The sequence below is a fragment of the Buteo buteo genome, chromosome 13, assembly GCF_964188355.1.
Source record: "Buteo buteo chromosome 13, bButBut1.hap1.1, whole genome shotgun sequence".
Lineage (NCBI taxonomy): Eukaryota > Metazoa > Chordata > Aves > Accipitriformes > Accipitridae > Buteo > Buteo buteo.
The window spans coordinates 36,746,162-36,767,337 of record NC_134183.1 but is presented as its reverse complement, the minus strand read 5'-3'; the positions used below and the strand labels follow the sequence as shown (position 1 = coordinate 36,767,337).

Genomic DNA, 21,176 nt, shown 5'->3' with positions numbered 1-21,176 from the left:
TCCTCGCTGGCAGCCGGATCTTTTCCTCCCGGAGAGTGAAACCGCAGGATCAGCGTCCCAGCGAGATAAAACCTGCGTGGCCATGGCAGAGCCCGGTTCTCGGTCCGGCCGGGGGTTCCATCCTGTAGGAGCGAGGGAAATGCCGCTCGCTTGACCGGGGAATGTTGGTTTCAACCGGGGCCCTGGCATCGGGGGGGGCACTTGGACATACGGACCTTGTCGTCACCTCGTAAGGGATTTCTTCTCCACCTTTTTTTATTTGCCTGAGAAACCGACCAAGCCTTTTCCCACAGCGCGGGCCGGCCCCAGCACCGAGCAAGCTTGCGGTATTGCCGGGGGGGGGGGGTTTGAGGCTACAGGGATTGCGTTACACCCTGTCACCCCTTCCTGGGACTGGCCATGGCGTTGAAAGCCAGAGCACTTTACAACTTCCAGAGCGAAAACAAAGAGGAGATCAGCATCCAGGAGAACGAGGAGCTCGTCATCTTCAGCGAGAACTCCCTGGACGGGTGGTTACAGGGCCAAAACAGCCGCGGGGAGACCGGCCTCTTCCCTGCCTCCTACGTTGAAATCCTCCGCTCCCGCTCGGGCTCCAACTACACGGACTACTCCAGCAGCCCAGCCGGCTCCCCCGTGCACGACTCCTTCTACACAACTCCCCCCAACCCCGGCATCTCCTACCAGGGCAGTTTTGAGGACGACGACGACGATGATTGGGATGACTGGGACGACGCTTGCACGGTGGTGGAGGAGCCCCGGAGCGCGCCGGGCACCAATGGGCACCCTTCGCCCAGCCTGCAGTACCCGGCAGCGTATGGCCACCACCAGCACGCCGGCTACCATCCCAAGCCGGCGCTGGAGAGGCAGGACAGCATGAGCTCCTCCAAGAGGGGCAGTGTGGTGGGGAGGAACCTCAACCGCTTCTCTTGCTTCGTCCGCTCGGGGGTGGAAGCTTTCATCCTGGGCGATGTGCCCCTGATGTCCAAGATTGCTGAGACGTACTGCATCGAGATGGGCTCCAAAGGTCCCCAGTGGAGGGCGAACCCCCACCCCTTCATCTGCTCCGTGGAGGACCCGACCAAGCAAACCAAGTTTAAGGGCATCAAGAGCTACATCTCCTACAAGCTGACCCCCAGCAACATTAACTCGCCCGTCTACCGGCGGTACAAGCACTTTGACTGGCTCTACAACCGCCTCCTGCACAAGTTCACGGTCATCTCGGTGCCCCACCTGCCCGAGAAGCAGGCCACCGGGCGCTTTGAGGAGGACTTCATTGAGAAGCGCAAGCGGCGGCTGATCCTCTGGATGGACCATATGACCAGCCACCCCGTCCTCTCCCAGTACGAGGGCTTCCAGCACTTCCTCTGCTGCCGTGACGAGAAACAGTGGAAGCTGGGCAAACGCCGGGCGGAGAAGGACGAGATGGTGGGCGCCAGCTTCCTCCTCACCATCCAGATCCCCACGGAGCACCAGGACCTGCAGGACGTGGAGGACCGCGTGGATGCCTTCAAGGCCTTCAGCAAGAAGATGGACGACAGCGTCCTGCAGCTGACCAACGTGGCCTCGGAGCTGGTGCGCAAGCACGTGGGGGGCTTCCGGAAGGAGTTCCAGAAGCTGGGCAATGCCTTCCAAGCCATCAGCCACTCCTTCCACATGGACCCCCCCTACAGCTCGGACGCCCTCAACAATGCCATCTCCCACACGGGCAAGACGTACGAGACTGTGGGGGAGATGTTTGCCGAGCAGCCCAAGAACGACCTGTTCCTCATGCTGGACACTCTCTCTTTGTACCAGGGGCTCCTCTCCAACTTCCCAGACATCATCCACCTCCAGAAAGGTAAGGGTGGCTTCTTCTCCCCTGGCGATGACCTCTCTGGTGCGATGGCGCAGCCCCACGTGGGTGGGAACAGCACGGGGAGTGGGATGGGGGTGTAGGATGAGGATGGAGACAAGGATGGGGACCGTTGCCCATGGCTTCCAGGGTGGCAGCATGGTCCCTGCTGGCGTGGCTCCCCGGTCACCCCAGCCGGGGAGAGGCCGCTGGGGCTGTTGGGTCCAGGCTCGGGTTTTGCCTCAAGCGATGCTGTGGACTCCAGAACTGCTGCACAAAGCACTGGCCGGGGGGGGGGGTCAGCGCATACGTCGCTGCCCTGAGCAGGAGCCGGCACCATTGCCGTTGGCTCCGGGATGGCCTGCCCAGCACCTTGTGAACGAGGGGCTGCATCGCATCCCCACCCACCACCGCTTGTCCCTCCTCATCCTCCCTCCCCAGCCGAGGCAGCGGTTGGGTCACCAGCGGGGATGGTTGGGCTTCCTCCCCCAGGACTGGGACACACACTGGACTTTCTGGGGACGACCAGGGTCAAACTCTTCGAGAGTACGTCCCTACCCCTCTGAGCCTGGGGGGGTGGGGGTGGGTTTAACACCCCCAGGGCATCGGGGCTCCCCACGTCCCCTTCATCCCCTTGTGCTTTCAGGTCCCCTGGGTATTTTGGGGGGGTTGGGAAGGAGGAGAGGGGGCAAGAGGGGTCTGCTCTGCCCTTCCTGGGGAGGCAGGGCAGGGTGTCCCTTTGCACCCAGGCAGACGGGGAGCCGGGTGCGGGAGCAGGACCAAAGTCCACACGCTCCTCCTGATCCGGCTGCCTGCAGCGGGGAGGGGACGCCCGCACCAGCGTCCCCGGGTTTTTGGGGGCAGGGGGGGTTGCCCTAGGCTGAAGCCAAGGTTGTCTGCGTCCGAGCACCCCAGGGGTATCCGTGCATCGCTCTGCATCCCTGGAGGAGGCTGGGAAGGCAAAGGGGGAAAGGGAGGATGCGATCCAGCCCTGGCCGCTTCCTCGCCTTTTCCCTCCCTGCGTTGTTTACCGCAGCGGGTGAAGAGGGGCTGGATCCCGTCCGGAAGCAAGGCCGCGTGGGCAGAGCGGAAGGCAGGATTTGGCCTCCAACCTTTGCTTCTTCCTCCTCCTCCTCCTCCTCTCCACTGGGAGCAGGGCTGGTGCAGTGGGAGCACCGTAACCCCTGGGTCTGGTGCTCCCGGCAAGGGGCAGGGAGAGGGGAAAAAAAAAGCCCGGCAAGTTGCGGGCCAGATCCTGTTTTCAGGCAAAGAGCCTCTGCGCTAATGAGGGGGGAGGAATGCAGGGCTGGAGCCAGGCAGGATTCTTTTGAAACCAAGCTGTAAAAATAAATGGAAGGAGAGGGAAAAACTAGTGTCAGAGCACCAGCTGCCTCTGGGAGAGGGAGATGCTTTCCCAGCTGAGCTCCAGCCGGCACCACGCACCCTTCCTGCACCCCGATTCACTGCCTCCTGGGCTGGGGTCTCCCAGGGCTGCTCCTGACCCCCATCCACGGGGTTGACATCAAACATTTGCAGGGCAGGCGCGGCTGGGGTGCTTGGCTGCGATAACGCTGCCCCACGTTAGCTTTGCACCCCGAGCCTTGAGTCGCATCCCTCCAGCAGCCCAGACCCCCAAACCTCTGGCTAAATGTGAGGCTGACTGCCCAGGGATGGGGCGGGAAAGGAGCTGGGGAGGTCAGAGTCCAGAGGGAAAAGGTTCCTGGTCTTTCCCTGCCTGGAGGAGAGGGATGAGGATTGATGGGCACAGGGAGATGACAGCCTGGGAGCACGCAGATCCCTCCTTTATTCATGTGGGGCAGCTCTGCACCTCTGGCTGTGGGGCCAGGCTGGTGCCTCGGCACGGAGGGCGAAGGGACCCACCAGCAGTGACCGGGGATGCCTGTGCCAGGGGAAGGGGGATGGAGGGTCGTGCAGATCCATCAGCCTCTCACCCTTACCCCTGCCTCGCCAGGCGCCTTCGCGAAGGTGAAGGAGAGCCAGCGGATGAGTGACGAGGGCAGGATGGACCAGGAGGAGGCGGATGGGATCCGCAAGCGCTGCCGCGTGGTGGGCTTCGCCCTGCAAGCCGAGATGAACCACTTCCACGAGCGGCGCGTGGCTGACTTCAAGAGGATGATGCAGTCTTACTTAAAGCAGCAGATCGTCTTCTACCAGCGTGTCAGCCAGCAGCTGGAGAAGACATTACGCATGTACGACAACCTCTAACGCCTCCGCTTGATGCCCTGCCGAAATCACGCACTTCTCTATCCACAGCCTTGCAGACCTCCTCTGTTTGTGACGGGCTGAGAACGAACGGGAACTCGTGACGCTAGTGACCAAATACCTTTGGGCTTTCTTCCCCCTTCCCGGGCGGGCAGGCTGCAGTCCTGCGGGGAAGGGCTTGCCCGCGGGCTGGCCGTGCCACCTCTTTCCCTGGGGACCTCCCACCCTGCTGCGGGTCTGGCGGGGGTGCAGGGGGGTCACAAGAGAGATGGACGTGGAGGTAACGGTGCAGGTATCTCTGCCCAGTGATTTTTAGCTTTCTGAAAACCCATCCTCCTGGAGCAGAGAGATGGGTGCATCCCAGCCCGCTGGGAGAAGAAATCAAAGCGGTCGACATTTTGCACACTAAAAGCTTTTCTGATGGAAAAAAAGAGAAGAAAAAAGATCTTTATTTGGAAGAGAATGATTTTTCTTTTTTGTCACGAGATATTTTCAATACTTTCCATTTTTTGCAAATGTTTCTGCAGCATTTTTACCGATCAGTTTTTAAATAGATGCACAGAGGCGAAGGGAAATGTCTTTCTCGAGGATGGCTGTTGACTGGGAAAAGGGAAAGAAAAAAAAAAAAGCCCCACAGCCTTTTCAATAAAATTGTCAGTAGAAAACCCACCCAACTCCTTCCTAGAGATGTCTGTGGAAAACGGAGCTGCTCCAGGATCCCGGGGAAGGCTCCGCATCCCAGCATCCCCCAGCTTCCAGCCAGCTTCCGAAAATCCCTGTGCTGTGGGCGGCGGGGGGCTGAGCACCGCAGGGGGGGGACCCCCGCACCGGCCGCCCTCCTGCTCTCCAAGCAACATGCCGAGGAGCAAATCCTGCCCCTCTTTGCCCTGCCCAGTGGGGCAGGACCCAGGGCAGCGTGCCGCTGCCTGGGGAGACAGCGGGGCTGGCACGGGGGCCTTGTTTTTGAAGGGAAATGGCTGGGATAAATCACAGCGAGGAAAGTTAGGGCCGGCTTGGCGTGGCTCCAGGGTTAAAATTAGCCCCGGCGTGCAGGCCAGCGGGGTATTGTTAAAATAACTGCGGTGCTGGGAATGCGACGGGCTGCGCTTCATCCTCCCGGAGCCCTCCCTGGCCCCAGCCCGCGGGGACGAGCACACTGAAATACAGCCGGAGGCGTCGCGCAGCCTTCGTCCGGGCAGGACGTGTTTCCTCCTGCATCCCACGGCCGGGACGGTCCCCTTCAACACGGCCCCATCTCACTCTGGCCCCAGCCCAGCCCAGCCCAGACCCATCCTATCCCAACCCCATCTTACCCCAGCCCACCCCAGCTCCTCCAGCGGCAGCAGCAGCCATGGGAATTAGGGCGGCTCACCCCTGTGCTAACCCCGCAGGGGTTAATGCCTCATCCTGGCCCCGCTGGCCGTGCACTGGATGACCATGACCATGACCGCTGTCGCCTTGGCCCCATGTTGAGGCCAGATGCTGTGCGGAATGGCACGTCCCTTCACCCCCCCCAGCCCCACTCCCGCCTGCTCTCCCTCAGGATGGAGCCTGCCACTGCCGTCCCCAGGCGGGCAGCCAGCCTCTGGCACCGCAAGCAGCCTTTGGAGCCATGCTGGCATCCAGCTGCGGCATCCCGGCTCCCCCGGACCCACCTTGGCGGGGGGAATATCCTGCCTGGGGTCCCCCATCGCAGCACGGTCCCTGGGATGTCCCAGAGACAGATTTTGGAGTGTCTGGGTGTGGGGTGGGGGACAAGGACCTGGAAGGGTGGGAGAGCTGATAGCAGTGCCAGGAGGGTTCGTGCAGCCCAGGCAAAGGAGTTAATCCTCCTTGGAGCCAGCCTGAGAAACGTTTGCAGATTTGGGCCCCAAACCCATGCCGGTCACACCCTCGGTGAAGGCTGGACGTCGCGAAGAGCTGCCTCTGCTCACAGGGTGTGCGACCGGCGCAGCGAGATGTCGCAGTGCCCCAGGAGCTCATCCTCCGCTCCAGCATCCTGGCATCGGGACGGGGACAGGACAGGGTTTCTTGCGGGGTGCGTGCACCCCCTCTGAAGGCTGTGCCTCAGTTTCCCCAAGGGTGGACCTGTGCTTTCTGCGATCCTTCAGCACCCGCAAAGGTCTCCCTGCCCCACCGGTCACCCCCCTGCGTACCCCCATGTCTGGACCACGTTCCCAGGGCTGGCTCGGCACAGCAAACCCATCGGTCAGGAGAACCTGCTTCCCATTAACATTCCTGCCTCTTCCCTCTGCTGCCTGGCTGGGGGCCTCCCTGCCCACAGGCAGGCGTTTCGGGGTCTGCCTTGGCCGGGCGGGGGGGCTGGAGCATCCTCCTGCTGCCCCCCACCCCGCCGCCGACCTTCTGCAAAAGCACTTGAGGTTTGGAGGATGGAACCAGCTCCGAGCATCCCGGCGGCTGCCCTTGTGCTCCCACCGCTGTGTGGGCACCCCAGGGGCAGGGTGGCAGTGGGCAGGGGGGCTGGGAGTGCACACAGTGCTCCCCGTGCCCCAATGGTTTCAGTTGCTGCCCTTATCCAGGACACAGGCTGTTCCCTGCTCCTGCTCAGGGTCGCGGGCAAGAAAAAAAAAACACCCGGGGCACGCAGGGCCAAGAGGAAATGCCGGGAACACAGGGCAGGTCTGCTCCCTCCTCCTGCTTCCCAAGGCTGCTCTCGCGTGGGAAAGCCAAGGCCGAGGCACCGCCGTGAGCCCCGCCGGCACGACAGCCGGGTGGGGAGGTGGCAGTGGCGGTGGTGGCTGGTGCATCCTCCCCGGCGAGCACCCAAGCCGGCACGGGAGACCTTGTCGCTGCTTCTTCTCTGGCGGGCAACTTCCAGGAGCTCTTGTCTTGCTTCTTCCCTTTGAGCCTCTCCCCGCTATGGAAAGAAAAGCTGGCATCCTTGGTTTGACCTCTGGGAAACCGGGGTTTGTATGCAGGCTAGGCCAGCAAGCAGTAGGGACAAACCTATATCCAACCGGCTGGATGCTGCGGGGTGGGAGGATCTCCGATCTCCTCCCGGGTGCAGAAGCAGCCAGGGTCCTGCCGGGACCAGCCGAGCGGCTGGAGGCTGGGGATGCGCTGGGTGCCTCCTGCCCCGGCAGCTGGGACAAGCGGAGCTGCTGATCGGAGGCTCGGCAGCCACACGGATACCCCCACCGGCCCCAAGCACTCAACAATTCGGGATCAGACACCAAAGCAGCCTGGCGACCTGACCCGGCTCCTCCTTATGGCAAAGGGGAGCATGGGGTGCAGCTCCCAGCAGGGCAGCCGGGCAAGATCAAGCCTGCCGGGCACGCTACGCTGCTGACGCGCTTAGGAAGCGTGTTGGATCGACACGGCTGCCAACAGGGAGGAAAGTCACGCCTGCTCATCGGGGCCGGCAGCAGCTCTGGGGCTGCGTGTGCAGGGGATGGAGCCCGGTGGGATTTTGCTTGCCCCAACGCAGCCAGACCCATCCCCACCGCACTGGGAGGTGGAGGAGCGTGCGCCGGCGTGGAGGAGCGAGACCAGGCAGATCCGCACATGGGAGGGCACTGGCGTGGGGCATCAACGAACCGGGGGCGGAGGGAGACAGCTCAGACAGCCAGCTCAAATCTTTTAATCGCTGCACTTCTCAAATATTTCTGAAGCGTGACCCTGACTCGCCTCCTCCAGGCAAGGCAAGGAGCACCAGCTGGTTCCACTGGCTGTGGCTATAAATGCTCCCTCCTTCTCTCAGCCCAGGGCTATTGTGTGTGTGTGTGTGTGGGGGGGGTGGTCAGCAGTGCCTGGGCCAGGGGAATAAGCTGGGAACCACCTTTAATTGCATCTGGGCTTTGCCAGCCCTTCTCCTTCCCCTGCTGCTGAGCTCTGCTGCTCTGCAAAGGGCTGGTCCTCCTTAGCCAGAGCCAGGGTGATGCTCAGGGCAGACCCTGTCCCAGCTCTCTGTGCCAGGATGGATAATCCCTCTCCGGTCCTCGGGAAGGCGCAGAGCCTGGGGAGGTAGGTCGTGCGCTGCCGGCAAGCTGCGTCTCTGGGTGTGTTGTTTTTGCAGGAGGAGTGGAGAGACCAGGCTCTGGGATGTGGTTGTCCCTCTGTCATTGTCTGTCTGCCTTGGAGTTGCTGGGTGTGGAAACAGGATAGGCTCAATCTGGCTTGGATTTAAATCAGCAGCCGGGATGGAGAGCCACGGCTGGCAGCAGCAGCCTGGGGCTTGCTTTCTGGTGTCCAGGTCCTCACGTCTCCGTTATTTCCTCTGCTTGCTGGGGCCTGGGAAGCTTTATCTCAGGTGGGCAAGGTGATGGGGAGATGCCAAACTCCTGGGGACAGCCCTGTCCCTGCATAGGCTTGTCCTGACTTCCTGTGAGGGTGACGTGCCTGCAGCCTGCTCTTCACCCCCCCTCAGGCTCTGTCCCGTCCTGTCCTGCTGGGCTTGCTGCCAGCTGAGCCTGTTCTGCAGGCTGTGGGCATGGCCTGCTGAAATCAGGCAGGAACGTAGCAGGGAGGGAGGGCTGCGGGCATCCCAGGGCGCTGAGCTCGGGTCGGAGCCGAGCGGAGGTTCTGAGTCTCGTCACACTGAGCAGCAGCTAGCCCGAGGTCTGGCTCTGAGTTTTCCAGGTCCAAGGAGGACCTGGTCACCTCTGGTCAGGTCCTTCACCTGCCTTGGGAGGAATACATGTCCTCCTGCCCTCCCAAGTAGGGTCTCCTGGAGACCTTTTCTCATCGCCTGCCATCAGGGAATGTGCCCCCCACGGAGAGCCCAGCATGCTCCTTCTGGGTCCCAGAAAAATCTCAGCTGGTGAGAGCTGCCAGGGAGGTTTTGGGATGGGGACGGGGAGGCAGGAGCCCTGAGACCACGCTTTGCCTCCCCAAAATGCGGGAGAGGAGCTGCCTGCATGAGCTCAGGGGGTTCATGTACTTGATGTGCCCCTGCCCCCAGGAGCAATGTGGACAATGTTGTCACAAGGTCCTGCAGCCTGTGGTGGTCTACAGCAGCAGAGGAGTTTGGAGGCTGGGGACACGATGCTTAGGTGGGTCCCAGTCTTGTGTGCAAGGCTTGGATGTGCTGGCCTGAAGCCTGACTGGAAATGAAGTCCCTCGTTTGTTGAACCCCCGCATTTGCATGGCTAAAGCTTTTGGGGAGGGTTTCAAAGCCAAATGATGCTATCTGCCCTGGCTGGATGCTGAAAGAAACCATTTGGCCTATTATTTGTTTGCATTTGAATAGGTGCCTGGAAACTGGTTCATGTCACCAGAACTGTGACAGACTCTCCATCCCCACCTGCGAGCCTGGGTGCCTCTGGCTCCTGCCAAGTGCTGGCTCTCCCTGAGCTCCTACCACGATGCTGGTATCGTTATTAACCCAGGAGAGGTGTCGGATCCAGCCTGCCGCAGATGCAATACCTGGGAGACCGCCGTGAGGTTATGGTCCCCTTCCTGAGGCCGTTATGCGTGGCTGGGAGAAGCTTTGCCTTGCCGCAGTGCTTGGACTCGTGGCCAGCACAGGAGAGGGCCAGGCTGCCGGGGGACGTTGGGTAACTCAAGAGGAGGTTTTCTGGCTGCTTTAAAGGTGCTGTGTGCTTGCTGAGGAAATGGCAGGGGAAAATTGCTTTTACTCCCTTCTCCTTGCTGCTTCCATCGTTTAAATGTGTCCCTTCCCCACTACCTGCCTGGGGACCAACGGGGCTGCCTTCTCCCTGAGCCATGCACCAGTGCTGCTCCTCCTGCCTTGGCTGATCTGAGCTTAAATTGGGATGTTAACCCCAGTGCTGGGCTGAAATCCCAGCAGGGCTGCAGGGACTTCCCAATGGATCCAGCCCAGGCTGCATCCTGCTCTGGGATCCAGCTGTGGGGGCTTCCCAGCAGAGGAGGAGAAACTCCCTGCTTCTGGGGCTTACAGAAAGCAAGGGTGACTTCTTAATTATGAACAAAATAGAAGTGAAACTCATTGGCATTTTTACTACTTGTGAGCCCTGCTGTGACTGCCTGGGTAACCTGGTGGTCAGGCACTGAGATGCTTTTACCCATGTGGTCACCTCAGGGTATCTGGAGGGACACCAGGGATCGAGTCCTCCTTGCACCTCCTGGGTGGCTCTATTTGGCGACGTCCTTGCTTTTGACATGCCCCTTCCTACCATTTAGGAGGTGGTGGCAGTTATGATCTGTCATCTCCATCCTGCTACACTTCTGTGAATCACTGCAACTTGCTCGCTGTCCTTTGTCTCTGTATCTGGGTGTCTTCTGGCTCCTGCCCTCCTTTCTGCCACCCCATGTTTTCCCTTTGTGACTTGAGGCTTTGCTTTAGCCTGGCTGTGGGCTGGCTGTCCTCTTGGCCTGCCTTTTATTCCCTGACCCAGGCGTCCTCAGAAGCTGCATGTAAATGTATGGGGGTCTTGATGGCCTGTTGATCCAGGTGCCCTCAGCACCTCCTTAGAGTCCCTCTTCTGCCTTTCCTGCTGTTCCCACACCTGATGTCCCCACTCCACCCCAACCCTGCATTTCTCCGCACTCGCAGGCTGGGCACAGCAATGCCTCCCTGGCACCAGGAGCAGGGATACCTCCCTCCTGGGCAGCACCCACCCGTGACACCCTCTCCCACAGCCAGACTGGGGAAGACCTGCACCCCGCCGTGGGTGCAGGTTCCCTCCCTGCAGCTCGGGGTTGGGGTGAGCTGGGGGCTTGGCTGGTGGTGCTGCAGAAGAAATAGCTCCGGCCATGTCCTGAGACAGGGGTCCGTGGGGACAGCAGTCTCGCTCTGGGTGGCTTTTCTTGCTTTAAAACTGTGGATAGAAGGCAGAGGAGGGACATGGGTGTGAGACACCCGGGGTGCGCCCAGCCTGGGGAAACGCCAGCGGCTGTAGGAGTGGGAGGAGGTAGGGAAGTGCTGTGGGTGAGACCTGGCATCGGCTCCCTGGGAATAGGGCATGCGAGTTCATGGGCATGGCTGGTGCTTGTCAGCCAGCTGTGCACATCTGGCCCACCTCGTGGGACAACAGCACACCTGGCAGAGCACCTGTAAGCACCTCGCTCAAAGAGCTGCTGTCAACGGCTTGATGTCCGAGTGGAGACCAGTGATAAGTGGCATTCCTCAGGGCTCGGTATTGGGACCAGCACTGTTTAATGGCTTTGTCAGGGATGCGGGCAGCGGGATTGAGCGCACCCTCAGCAAGTTTGCTGATGACACCAAGCTGTGTGGTGTGGTCCATGCGCTGGAGGGAAGGGATGCCATCCAGAGGGACCTCAACAGGCTCGAGAGGTGGGCCCATGTGAACCTCCTGAAGTTCAACAAGGCCAACTGCAAGGTCCCGCACGTGGGTTGGGGCAACCCCAAGCACAAATACAGGCTGGGTGATGAGTGGATTGAGACCAGCCCTGAGAAGAAGGACTTGGGGGGGGGGTGGTGTTGGTTGATGAGACGCTCAGCGTGACCCAGCAGTGTGCGCTTGCAGCCCAGAAGATGCAGGCCAGGATATGGTTGGCTAAGAGAAGCGTGACGGCAGGTCAAGGGAGGTGATTCTGCCCCTCTACTGCGCTCTTATGAGACCCCACCTGGAGTACTGTGTTCAGCTCTGGAGTCCTCAGCACAGGAAAGACATGGACCTGTTGGATTGAGTCCAGAGGAGGGCCACGAAGATGGTCTGAGGGCTGGAGCACCTCTCCTATAAGACAGACTGAGGGAGTTGGGGTTGTTCAGCCTGGAGAAGAGAAGGCTCTGGGGAGACCTTAGAGCAGCCTGCCAGTACCTAAGGGGGGCCTGCAGGAAAGGTGGAGAGGGACTTTTTACAAGGGTGTGTAGTGACAGGACGAGGGGTAATAGCTATAAAGTGGAAGAGGGTAGATTTAGGTTAGATATAAGGAAGAAGTTCTTCACTGTGAGGGTGGTGAGGCACTGGAACAGGTTGTCCAGAGAGGTTGTGGATGCCCTATCCCTGGAAGTGTTCGAGGCCAGGTTGGATGGGGTGTTGAGCAATCTCGTCTAGTGGAAGGTGTCCCTGCCCGTGGCAGGGGGCTTGGAATTAGATGATATTTAAGGTCCCTTCCAACCCAAACCGTTCTATGATCTTCCCTAAACCTCTGCAAACTTTATAACCAGCTCAGCAGCGAAGGGTGCAGCCCAGCTCCTGTCATCCCCAAAACCTCCGGGATCAGAGTGGTTCTGGCCCAAACTGGGGGGGGGGGGGGAGGGAGGGCGTGCCTCTGTGCGAGCAGGCAGCTTTGGTGCTGTGCCCCGGCCAGGTGCAGAGCCCGTGGGGCTCTGGGGAAGGCAGAGATGCTGTGCTGGCTCCTGATGCAGGGAAGCCAAAGGGCCTGGCCAGGAAACTTTTGAGCTTGTTTGGGCTGTGGTTTGTCTGTTCTGCAGCCAGGCAGGAGCCCAGCTGGACCCTCAGCCCTTCCCTGGGTGGGTGGCAGTGGGCAGCACTGGGGCTGGGCCTGATCCTGCCCCAGCCATTCTGCTGCAAACCCCAAATAACGCGTGAGGAGCCACCAGCTTTTTCGGGATTTAAACCTTGCCAGCAGACCTTGGCCCTGGAGAGCCACGATCCGTACTGGTGTTTTCCAGGTTACTGACTGTCCTCCCATGACCTCAGGAAGTGGAAGTTTCCCAGCAGCAGGAATACAACTGCAAGCTTTAAAAATAACCTGCTTCGCTTTCAATGCTCCTTACAAAATAGGCCATGTTCCTTCTATTTAATCTCTGGGCACGAGGCAAAAATCATTCGACAGGAAAACACAGCGGATGTTTCCAAGGGGGGCCCTCGGTGGATGCCACCGGCTTCCCTGCAAACCTCCATCCCTTGCTGGGGGGGGTACGTACTTAGCGAAGATAATAAATGTGCTTGCTCACATGTGATGGGGACGGCACGGAGCTGCCATCTGGAAGAGGGAGGGAGGCGATGGCACTCCCTCCGCTCTGCAGGGAGAGATTGTCCCAGCCTTTTGGGAGCACCAATGCCCTGGCAAGCTCTGAGCCGTGGCATGGGCAGCCTGGTCACGCTCTTCCTGTTTTACAGAGGGGAGAGGATGCGGTTTGTCTCTGAGCAGAAGGAAACATCACTTTCCCCCCTCTGGATGGGGCAGGAGGAGGGTTTTGGAGGTGGGGAGGCTGCCTCTGCCATGCCCTGTCTCACCTGCGCCGTGGGGCAGATCGGGGCTGGGGGACACGGGGCTGCCCGTCTGCACCTCGATGGCTGTGGGTGCCCAGCGGGATGTGCTGGCACCCGCCAGCTAGAGTGGGGTAGGTGTGATTTGCCACTCGGCAAGCATTTGGCACCATAAAGGCAGCCAGGAAAACTGTTGGCACTGTCCAAGCAAACAGCCCTGCCCTGCCACAGCCTTGGAGTGGGACCGTCCCGGGGTGCTGGCTTGGAGAGGGATTGTGGGATGGATTTTACCCTGGGTTAGGAGGAGGCAAACGTGAAACATCCCCCGTAGTCCCTGGGGTCTCGCTTCAGCTTCCCATCGGTGGTGTGAGAGTGGGATGTGCCCTGTGATGAGCTTCCCAGCTGTAGCAATGCAGGGTATTATTGTTGGGTCCCATCCTGAGCTCAGCGCTCAGTTTTTCCTCTGCTCTTCCTCAGACAATTTCTATTTAAGTTTTTAGGACTCCAGGCTGGGGAAAATTTGAGCAAGAGCCCAGAATTTGGTCCATTACCTCCAAATGTCGCTTGGCAGCTCGCTGGGCTTAAAACAGGCCTGGCAAGGGAGACAGCTTATGAAAACCGTGATGCACCTCGGAAAAGGCACTTTATTCTGTTTACTTCTGCCGTACTGGAGTATACAGTGGAAAACCGTGCTGGCTCCGGTTCCCCGCTCTCCTCTCCGGTTTCGCACTGCCCAGGTGAGCGCCTGCCGTCCCTCCCCACTGAGGGCATCCTACCTGTTGTGCAATCCCCCTGGGGCTCGGTGCAATCTGCTTTATGAAACATACAGCAAGCACGCAGAGAAAGAGCGAGGCGGGTTTTTTCCAAGTGGGTGGGGACTCCTTAAATTCCCCTGGCATTGGCCGCAGAATTTTTTCCAAGCCTCTGCTCCAGTGTCTCAGCCCGCCTAGCCCTGGGGGATTTGGGCAGCTTCATCCCCAGCCTGACTCAGCGCAAGCCGCTCCTCATCCTCCCTCTTGCGCCAAGAGCTGTGGCAAACATCCCCGTGGCGGTCAATGCTGCCCGTGGAGGAGCCACCACCGGACCTGACTGGGTGGCTTGGTGGGGACCGGTGCCGTCAGGTCCTCTCCAGCACTGTGGCCACCATCGGGTGGCCCAAATGAGCACCCAAAGTCAGTGTTCCCCAGCGATGCTCAGGCATTTCGCCTGCCCCCACTTGCTTATGCAGTGTCCCCCCTCCCCTGCCCAAAGCCACCTGGAGATTTGGGGGTCCTGGGTGGGCCGGACCAGCAGCCCCCATATCCCCAGGGCCCTCCTGCATCTGTGGGATGCCAGCTCCCAGGGAGGAGGAGGAGGAGAGCAGGGAGGAGGTGGCCGGCGGTGCTCTGGGAGGGTCTGGACCCCCAGGCGGTCTCGTGCCCCCGCGCCTGAGCCCTTCACACCCAGTACTGGTTGTTTTTCAAGGGGGGGTTGGAAGTCCGGCAGTACTGGAGGAGCTCAGGGTCCGGCGGCGCCCCAGGACCGGTGCTGTGGGCCGGGGGACCCGTGCCCTTGCCCTCCAGGGTGTTGACAGTCGTTAGGGGGATGCCTTGGTTGGGGTCCGTCCTCCGGAAGGTCTCCTGGTCCAGCACAGCCCCGTTCTTGGCCTTGGAGGACGGTGTGCCCTGGACGTGGTGCTTCCCCGTCTTGTTGCGCTTGTGCAGGTAGAAGAGCAGGGGCAAGATGAGAGCCAGCAGGAGGAAGATGAGGCAGATGGGGATGATGATGCTGAACATGTTGGCCTCGACGAAGCTGAGGAAAGAGCCCCCTTCCACAGGGCTGGGGCTGGTGGTGGCACCGGGGCCTGGCCAGGTGGTGGGGGACATCCCCAGCTCACTGGCATTGGGGCTGCTCCGTGCCGTGCCCTGGGAGCGGGGCACCAGGGGCGAGGGTGCCAGGGGAGCCGTGAGCAGGGTGACACCATAGGCTTTCGAGGCGTTGTAGGGCTCAATGCTGTACCCCAGGGATGCCAGAGCTGGTGGCACGCCGGCGGCTGCCAGCTCAAAGACGAAGCTGTCACTCTGCAGGGGCTGCTCAGTCTCGGCAGCATCTGGCACCTCTAGCCCGACCAGCCCTTGCTCCAGCTCACGCTGGCTGAAGGTCTCGATCGGGGTGGTGGGTTGTCCTGGGTCCCTGGAGACCCTCACGAGGCGGCTGCCACGGGGTGCCCTGCGGATCTTGAAGACTGGGATGCTCTTGGTGCGGTTGGCCAGCTCACTGGCATCGAGGACGCTGGTGTCCAGGAGGGCCACGGTGCCCCTGGGCCACACGCTGCCCATCTGAGCCTTCACCAAGGCGCGGACGGTCACGTTCACCACCCCGGTCCTGTTGGCTGCCTGTGACATGGCAAGGAACTGGAAGCTGTCCTCAGGAGAGGTGAGTTCGGTGAAGGTGAACGTCACCTCCCCGCGGTCCAGCTGCTTCTGCGAGAAGCTCTGTGCCGGCTTTTGGTTGACCTGCACTTGGCCAAACCGTGGGTCCCTGGTGATCCTGTACAGGGCATTGCCTGCCCTGAGCTGTGCAGCTCCCAGCAGGTGATGGTGGGACACAGAGGCCCTGTTCAGGTCTTGGGGCACCTCCAGCAGCACTGGGCTGGCAGTGGTGCTCGTTGCGGGCAGCACCTCGACCTCCAGTGAAGTCAAAGTGGGTGGGTGGTGGCCATCGGAGAGGCTCAGGGCTAAGGACCCTGGAGCATGGCTCCCAGTGGCAACAAACACCACGTGGCCTGTGTTGACATCTGCTTGGGTGAAGTGGTTGATGGGCTCCCGTGGGCTGTGGGCTTTGGCCACGTGGCCAGCGAGGGGAGTCTGGAGGACGCTGTACACCATCTCCTCTGGGGAACCTGAGGGGTCTGCCACGTCCAGGTATTCCTGGGACAAGGTCGCCATGGAGCCTGGTGGGACCTGCAGCACTTCTTGCCGCCTCACCACCTGTGGTGGCTTTCTGCTGCTGCTGGTCACTGTTATATTGAAAGCTTCAGAGATGACCACCCCTTCCTGCGGAGGGTGGATGGACTGCTGCATCCGGGGCCGGAGCCAAGCCTTAAATCTGAAACGGTCTTCAGAGATGCCGTCTCCACCATGGGCATACACCAGGCGTCCTGTGGCCAGGTCTGACTGCAGGAAGAATGGCTGTGACTGCTCCAGGGGCACACCAGCCAGCAAGAGCTGCCCATGAGCCGGCAGCCCTGTCACCAGGAAGACAACATCATGTGCAGCCCTCTCGGAGACCGGGATTTGGCTTAGGAGGTTGGAAGCATCCAGCACTGAGGTGCCAATCTCAGCCCGTTGAGCCCTTGCAAGCTGGAGGCCTGGGGGCGAAAAGGGAAAACCCAAAAGTCTGTCATCCCTAGGAATAGCTGGGATCTGCTGGAGAGGAGAGCAGACCCAAGCAAGAGCAAGATATAGCAGAAAAAGGAGGATTGCAAAGAAATGGAGAGGGATGAGAAGGCAACTGGGACGTATTAGTTTGGTAAGATGATGGAGGAAGGAATTGCACAGGGACCCAGCAAAAGGGTGGATGCAATTTTAGACGTTGCTTGACATGGTATCAAGGCTCGTGCTTGGGTGGCCATGGGAAATTGCGCTGTGGTGTTGTCTTTAGCCAAACAAGCCCTCCTGAAGTTTGCACAATCCTCCCGAATGGGGGGGATTGTGGAAACTTCAGGAGGGCTTGTTTGTCCCTTACTTCTCCCTTCTTTCTTTACCTGCATTTCTCCATAGCTGAGTTGAGTGCTGGGGACACCTGGCCTCGAAGGAGATGAGCACGAGGAGGATGAAGGAATCTGAGATGGTTGTGGGAGCGACCACACGGAAGCGGATGGCATCTTGGGCCAGCCAGAAGGGCTTCTCTGGCATCTTGTGCTGGTAGAAAACCAACCCGCTATCCACCTAAAAATAATAATTAAAAAACCCCTCAGTGAGCTCTGCTAAATGGCAAAATAAATACCCAGAGTGGGCGATACCATGTGGGAGATGGGTGCATCTGTCTTATCTCTGGTGTGATGGGCACTGTAGCACCAGGGGTGATCCCTGGTGATGCTGTGCTAGAGCCAATATGTGCACCCTTGGCTCTTATCTTGGCTCCAGGAAGGAGCAGCCAAGCCCTACTTGGGTAAGAAATGGGGATCGTCACCAGCCATGGCATGGTAGCCACCACTCAGAGCTCATGCTGCCTCTCTGCTGGGATGTTTCTGCCCAGCACTTGGGGAAGCTGAAGCTCAGAAGAGGGGCTGAGCTCGCTCAGCATCCTCCAAGAGCTGGGCCAGCTTCCTCCAAGGGTAAGCACAGCACAGGGCAGCTTGCAGGTTGGGCAAACCTGTGTGCTTCTGAGCGATGGCTAGAAATAAGCCCTTTGCCATGCTCTGCAAAAGCCTGGCCCTGTGGGAGAAGGGTGGTAGCAAGGCTTTGCTCACAGCAGGGGTGAAACTGTTGCGCTTGGCTCTTGCCTTAGGCAGCAGCCAGGATGGCTGGGTCTGCAGCAGGGAGGTAACCTAAGAAAAGGAGATTATAACTCCCTGAGCCTCCCCCAGCACTAAATCCGAGGCTGGTGGCCGTGGTAAAGCCGGCGCTGGGGTGGCAGCTCTTAATCCCTCTCAGCAGCCGTTGGCAGAGCAGGGAAAGTCGCGGTGCGGCTGCAGCCTTGTTCTGCCTCCTGCCAGGGATCGGGCGCCTCTGCCCACGGTAGCGACAGGGTCGGGCTGGGACCCCTGACCTGCAGCGGAGGGTGATGGAGGGCTGTGCTTTGGGCTTCTGAGGGGCTGGAGGAGGTGAAAGCTCACCTGGGCTTGGGTGAAGTTCCTGATTTCCTCCCCCTGGGAGGTGCTCAGCCTGCCCAGGCGTGGGGCTTGCTCGATGCTGTAGTACAGAGTGGTGGAGCCGGCAGGGCTGTTGCTCACTGCCTGCAGGTTCTGGCTGGTGATGGGCTGCAGGGCACCTGGAAAACACGTCCAGTACGTGTTTCAACCCGTCGCCTCACCGGCTGCCTGCAGGCTCTGCCATGGGTGTCTCTTGGCAGCGCTCGGGGAGGGGGTGCTGGAGGGGTCCAAAGGCCCCACTTGCCATTGAACTGGAAGGATGGGGAACGTGCCCGTACCCACCTGGGCAGACGGTGAGGCTCTGCTTCTTGGTCAGGCTGATGAGGGTCTCTTTCTGAGCCCTGATGAGGAAGAAGTGCCCAGGAGACAGATTCTCGCCGTCCCACAGGTCGAAGGCGAAGCCCCCGTCCAGGGGCCCTGCGGAAAGCACAGAGCTGGGCATTTATGAGGGGCAGGGGAGAGCTGCAGCCCCCCATTAACCTGGCACGGTTTGGACCAGGGTGCTGTGTGATGGGGTTAGCATCCGCCTTGGTGGCACAGTGCTCCCCTCCGGCGGTGTCCCCTCCCTCAGGCCAGGGGTGACGCCGGGGGGGGGCCGGGGCACCTCAGCCCTGCCCTACCTTGGTGCACGAAGAGAACAAGGCCGTCATTTATCTGGGCCTGTGTGAACCGGCGGACCTCAGCGCCAGGCGCCGACCTCAGCACAACCTTCCCGTTGGCAGGGGGCTGGATGGAGTAGGTCACCTCCTCCGCTGGGGAGTCCTCGTCCTCAGCGCTCAGGACGTGGGGGCCGATGGCAGCTGTGGCACCTTCCCGCAGCTGGGGGACAAGGAGAGGCTGTAATCCCCATGGGATGTCCCCAGCACTTCTCCCCTCTTCCCCAGCCTGCTCCGGACCCCATCCCCGCTCAGACTGCTTCGCTGGGTGTCTGAGCGTGTTCCAGCCCAACAAGGGTGCCTTGTTCCGCACGCTGGGTGATGCCTCCGTCATCTGGCCTCTTCCCAGCCCTGCGTCACCCTGCACCCTCGCTGTGTTTGCTGGCACGTGCCGCCCTGCCGGGTCAGCGCATCCGCACGGTGTGCGTGGGACAGAGGTGAGGGCTTGTCCCTCTGTGCCTCAGTTTCCCCAAGTGGTAGAAGTGGAAGAAGGCACGGTGCTGGCGCAGCTCGTGGGGCTGGGGCAGAGGCCGTGCCTTTGATGCATCTCCCCCCGTTGCTCCACAGGGGAAGGGCTTTTTGTGGGGTCCCTGAGCCCTGAACTCAGGGTCTGTTGCGATAGGATAAGGGGTAACGGTTTTAAGCTAAAAGAGGGTAGATTCAGACTAGATACAAGGAAGAAATTTTTTACGATGAGGGTGGTGAAACACTGGCCCAGGTTGCCCACAGAGGTGATAGATGCCCCATCCCTGGAAACATTCAAGGTCAGGCTGGACGGGACTCTGAGCAACCTGATCCTGTTGAAGATGTCCCTGCTTACTGCAAGGGGGTTGACCTTTAAACGTCCCTTCCAACACAGACTATTCTATGATTCTATGAACTCGCTCTCCGAGCTGCTGCTGTGTACGTGATGACCGCAGCCCCGTCTCTTCCTGGCTGGGTGTTTCTCTTAGCTCATGCTCCCGGCAAAGCACCCGTCCCACCGCCCTCTCGCAAGGCTGCAGCGAGGCCACGAGCTGTCCCAGCAAACCCTCCAGGAATGACAAGTATGTGGCAGAGCTCAGGGCCACTGTGAAGCTTCTCAGGGCTGCTTCCCCCCTGGCCAGCAGTGCCCACCCACCCTGAGGGATGCTGCCTCCCCAAAACCCTGGCATCACCCCTCTCCACCTGGAGGCACCGATTTTCCCTGCTCTTAATCCTGTGCCGTATCTCAGTCTTGGCAGACCACGGGGATGAATCCTGCCCTGCCAGACAGGTTCTGCCCACGCAACCCAGAGCTGCCTTTCGCCCTCAGGATGCCTCCAAATTGCGGGGCGCATGGACCAAGCCTTCCCGCAGCTCGTGCAGGGCAGAATGCGCTGCATCCCACGCCATCGCGAGCCTGGCCTGCATCCTGCAAACGCACAAGACAACACCCAGGCACTGGAGGAGCTGCTCGGCTGGCCGTGCTGGGTTAGATGAGCTCTTTTCTGCCGTTTTCAGCTGGCCTAACCCAAAACATTTCTTGAGTGGGTGTGGGTGCCGACAGTGAAATTAAATCCCTCAGCAGTCCCCACGGGATGGTGGGAGGCAGGCTCGAAAACACAGCTTTGGAGAAACGGGATGGGGGAAGTCCTGTCGGACACACGGCCGGTGTGGGAGCCAAAGCCCTCGCAGCCAGAGCCGCTTGCTCCCCTCTACGTGCGCCGAGGTTGTCGGGCTGCTCCCTCTCCCCAACACCCACAACCAGGTCACTTTGGCACTCGTTGGAATTGCAATCACACCCGGGGCTCGGTGCCAAAGAAAACTCCCTGCGGTCAAAGCCCGGAGTGTTTTTTTTTCCAGGCAGGGGGGACCGGCAGCCCCCGAACATCACTGCCCACTGGGGACGGGCACACGCGGCGGCTGCGGCGGCTTTGCTCGCCGCCGAGGGCCCGCACCGCTGCAGCTGACCTGCTTCACCGTGCTCCCCGTCCTCTTTGAATTATTAAAGACTTCTGCCTGGTTCCTGCTCTCGCTTACTCGGCTTATTATGTTTGCTCAGCCGCCGTGTCGCCTTTGCTCTCCAGGAGAGCATGCGGGGAGGCAGCGAAATAGCGCCGGGAGCGTGTCCGTGTGTTTTGGTGCAGCAGTGGAAGCCTCTCTGTTGGTGGCATGCAGCCATCCTTTCTCCTGATGCAACCCAAAAAGCCGTTTGAGGCAAATCTGCCTGCTCCTTTCCGGGGAGGGCTCCGCTTCGGGGTCTGAACCCTGCCCGTCGTCTCTCCAGCCCTGCGTGGACTCTGCACCCCTGGAGCTGGCAGGCGCAGGCAGCAGAGGAAAGCTTTGTGCAATCTCTCTCCCGGACCCGGCCTGACCTTTAAACGCTGAAGTCATCTTTCGCCAGAGCACAAACACGGCAGGGCCGGGCCCCTCCTGAGCCCTGGGTTGCTTTAGCATTGCTCCTGCTGGGAGCAGGGAGCTTTTCCCAGCTCTGGAATCCCTCCTGCGGGCAGCCGGGCAGCTGCCATTCCCCCTCCCAGGGCCAAGGGGGGATCCCAATGGAAAGG

At 60.4% G+C, this 21,176-nt stretch overlaps 2 protein-coding genes and 1 long non-coding RNA gene across 3 annotated transcripts in view; 2 read left to right on the top strand and 1 right to left on the bottom strand.

The window, feature by feature from the left end:
- Positions 1-70: 70 nt before the first annotated feature.
- On the top strand, positions 71-4,959 carry SNX33 (sorting nexin 33). Its single transcript, XM_075045628.1, has 2 exons — positions 71-1,837; positions 3,804-4,959. The coding sequence occupies exons 1-2, from the start codon at positions 400-402 to the stop codon at positions 4,055-4,057; spliced, it is 1,692 nt and encodes a 563-aa protein (XP_074901729.1). The 5' UTR covers positions 71-399; the 3' UTR covers positions 4,058-4,959.
- An 8,812-nt stretch (positions 4,960-13,771) lies between these two features.
- Positions 13,772-21,176, bottom strand: part of CSPG4 (chondroitin sulfate proteoglycan 4) — a 29,159-nt gene continuing 21,754 nt past the window's right edge. Inside the window, exons 6-10 of the mRNA XM_075045619.1 lie at positions 18,613-18,811; positions 18,275-18,409; positions 17,957-18,111; positions 16,883-17,066; positions 13,772-16,486 (exon numbers count right to left, since the gene is read on the bottom strand). Of these exons, the coding sequence (XP_074901720.1) occupies positions 14,574-16,486; positions 16,883-17,066; positions 17,957-18,111; positions 18,275-18,409; positions 18,613-18,811 (2,586 nt within the window). The 3' untranslated portion in view covers positions 13,772-14,573. The remainder of the gene's footprint in view (positions 16,487-16,882; positions 17,067-17,956; positions 18,112-18,274; positions 18,410-18,612; positions 18,812-21,176) is intronic.
- LOC142039203 (uncharacterized) lies at positions 16,208-17,140 on the top strand. Its single transcript, XR_012652838.1, has 3 exons — positions 16,208-16,446; positions 16,529-16,647; positions 16,899-17,140. It is a non-coding gene; the product is annotated as an uncharacterized LOC142039203 (long non-coding RNA).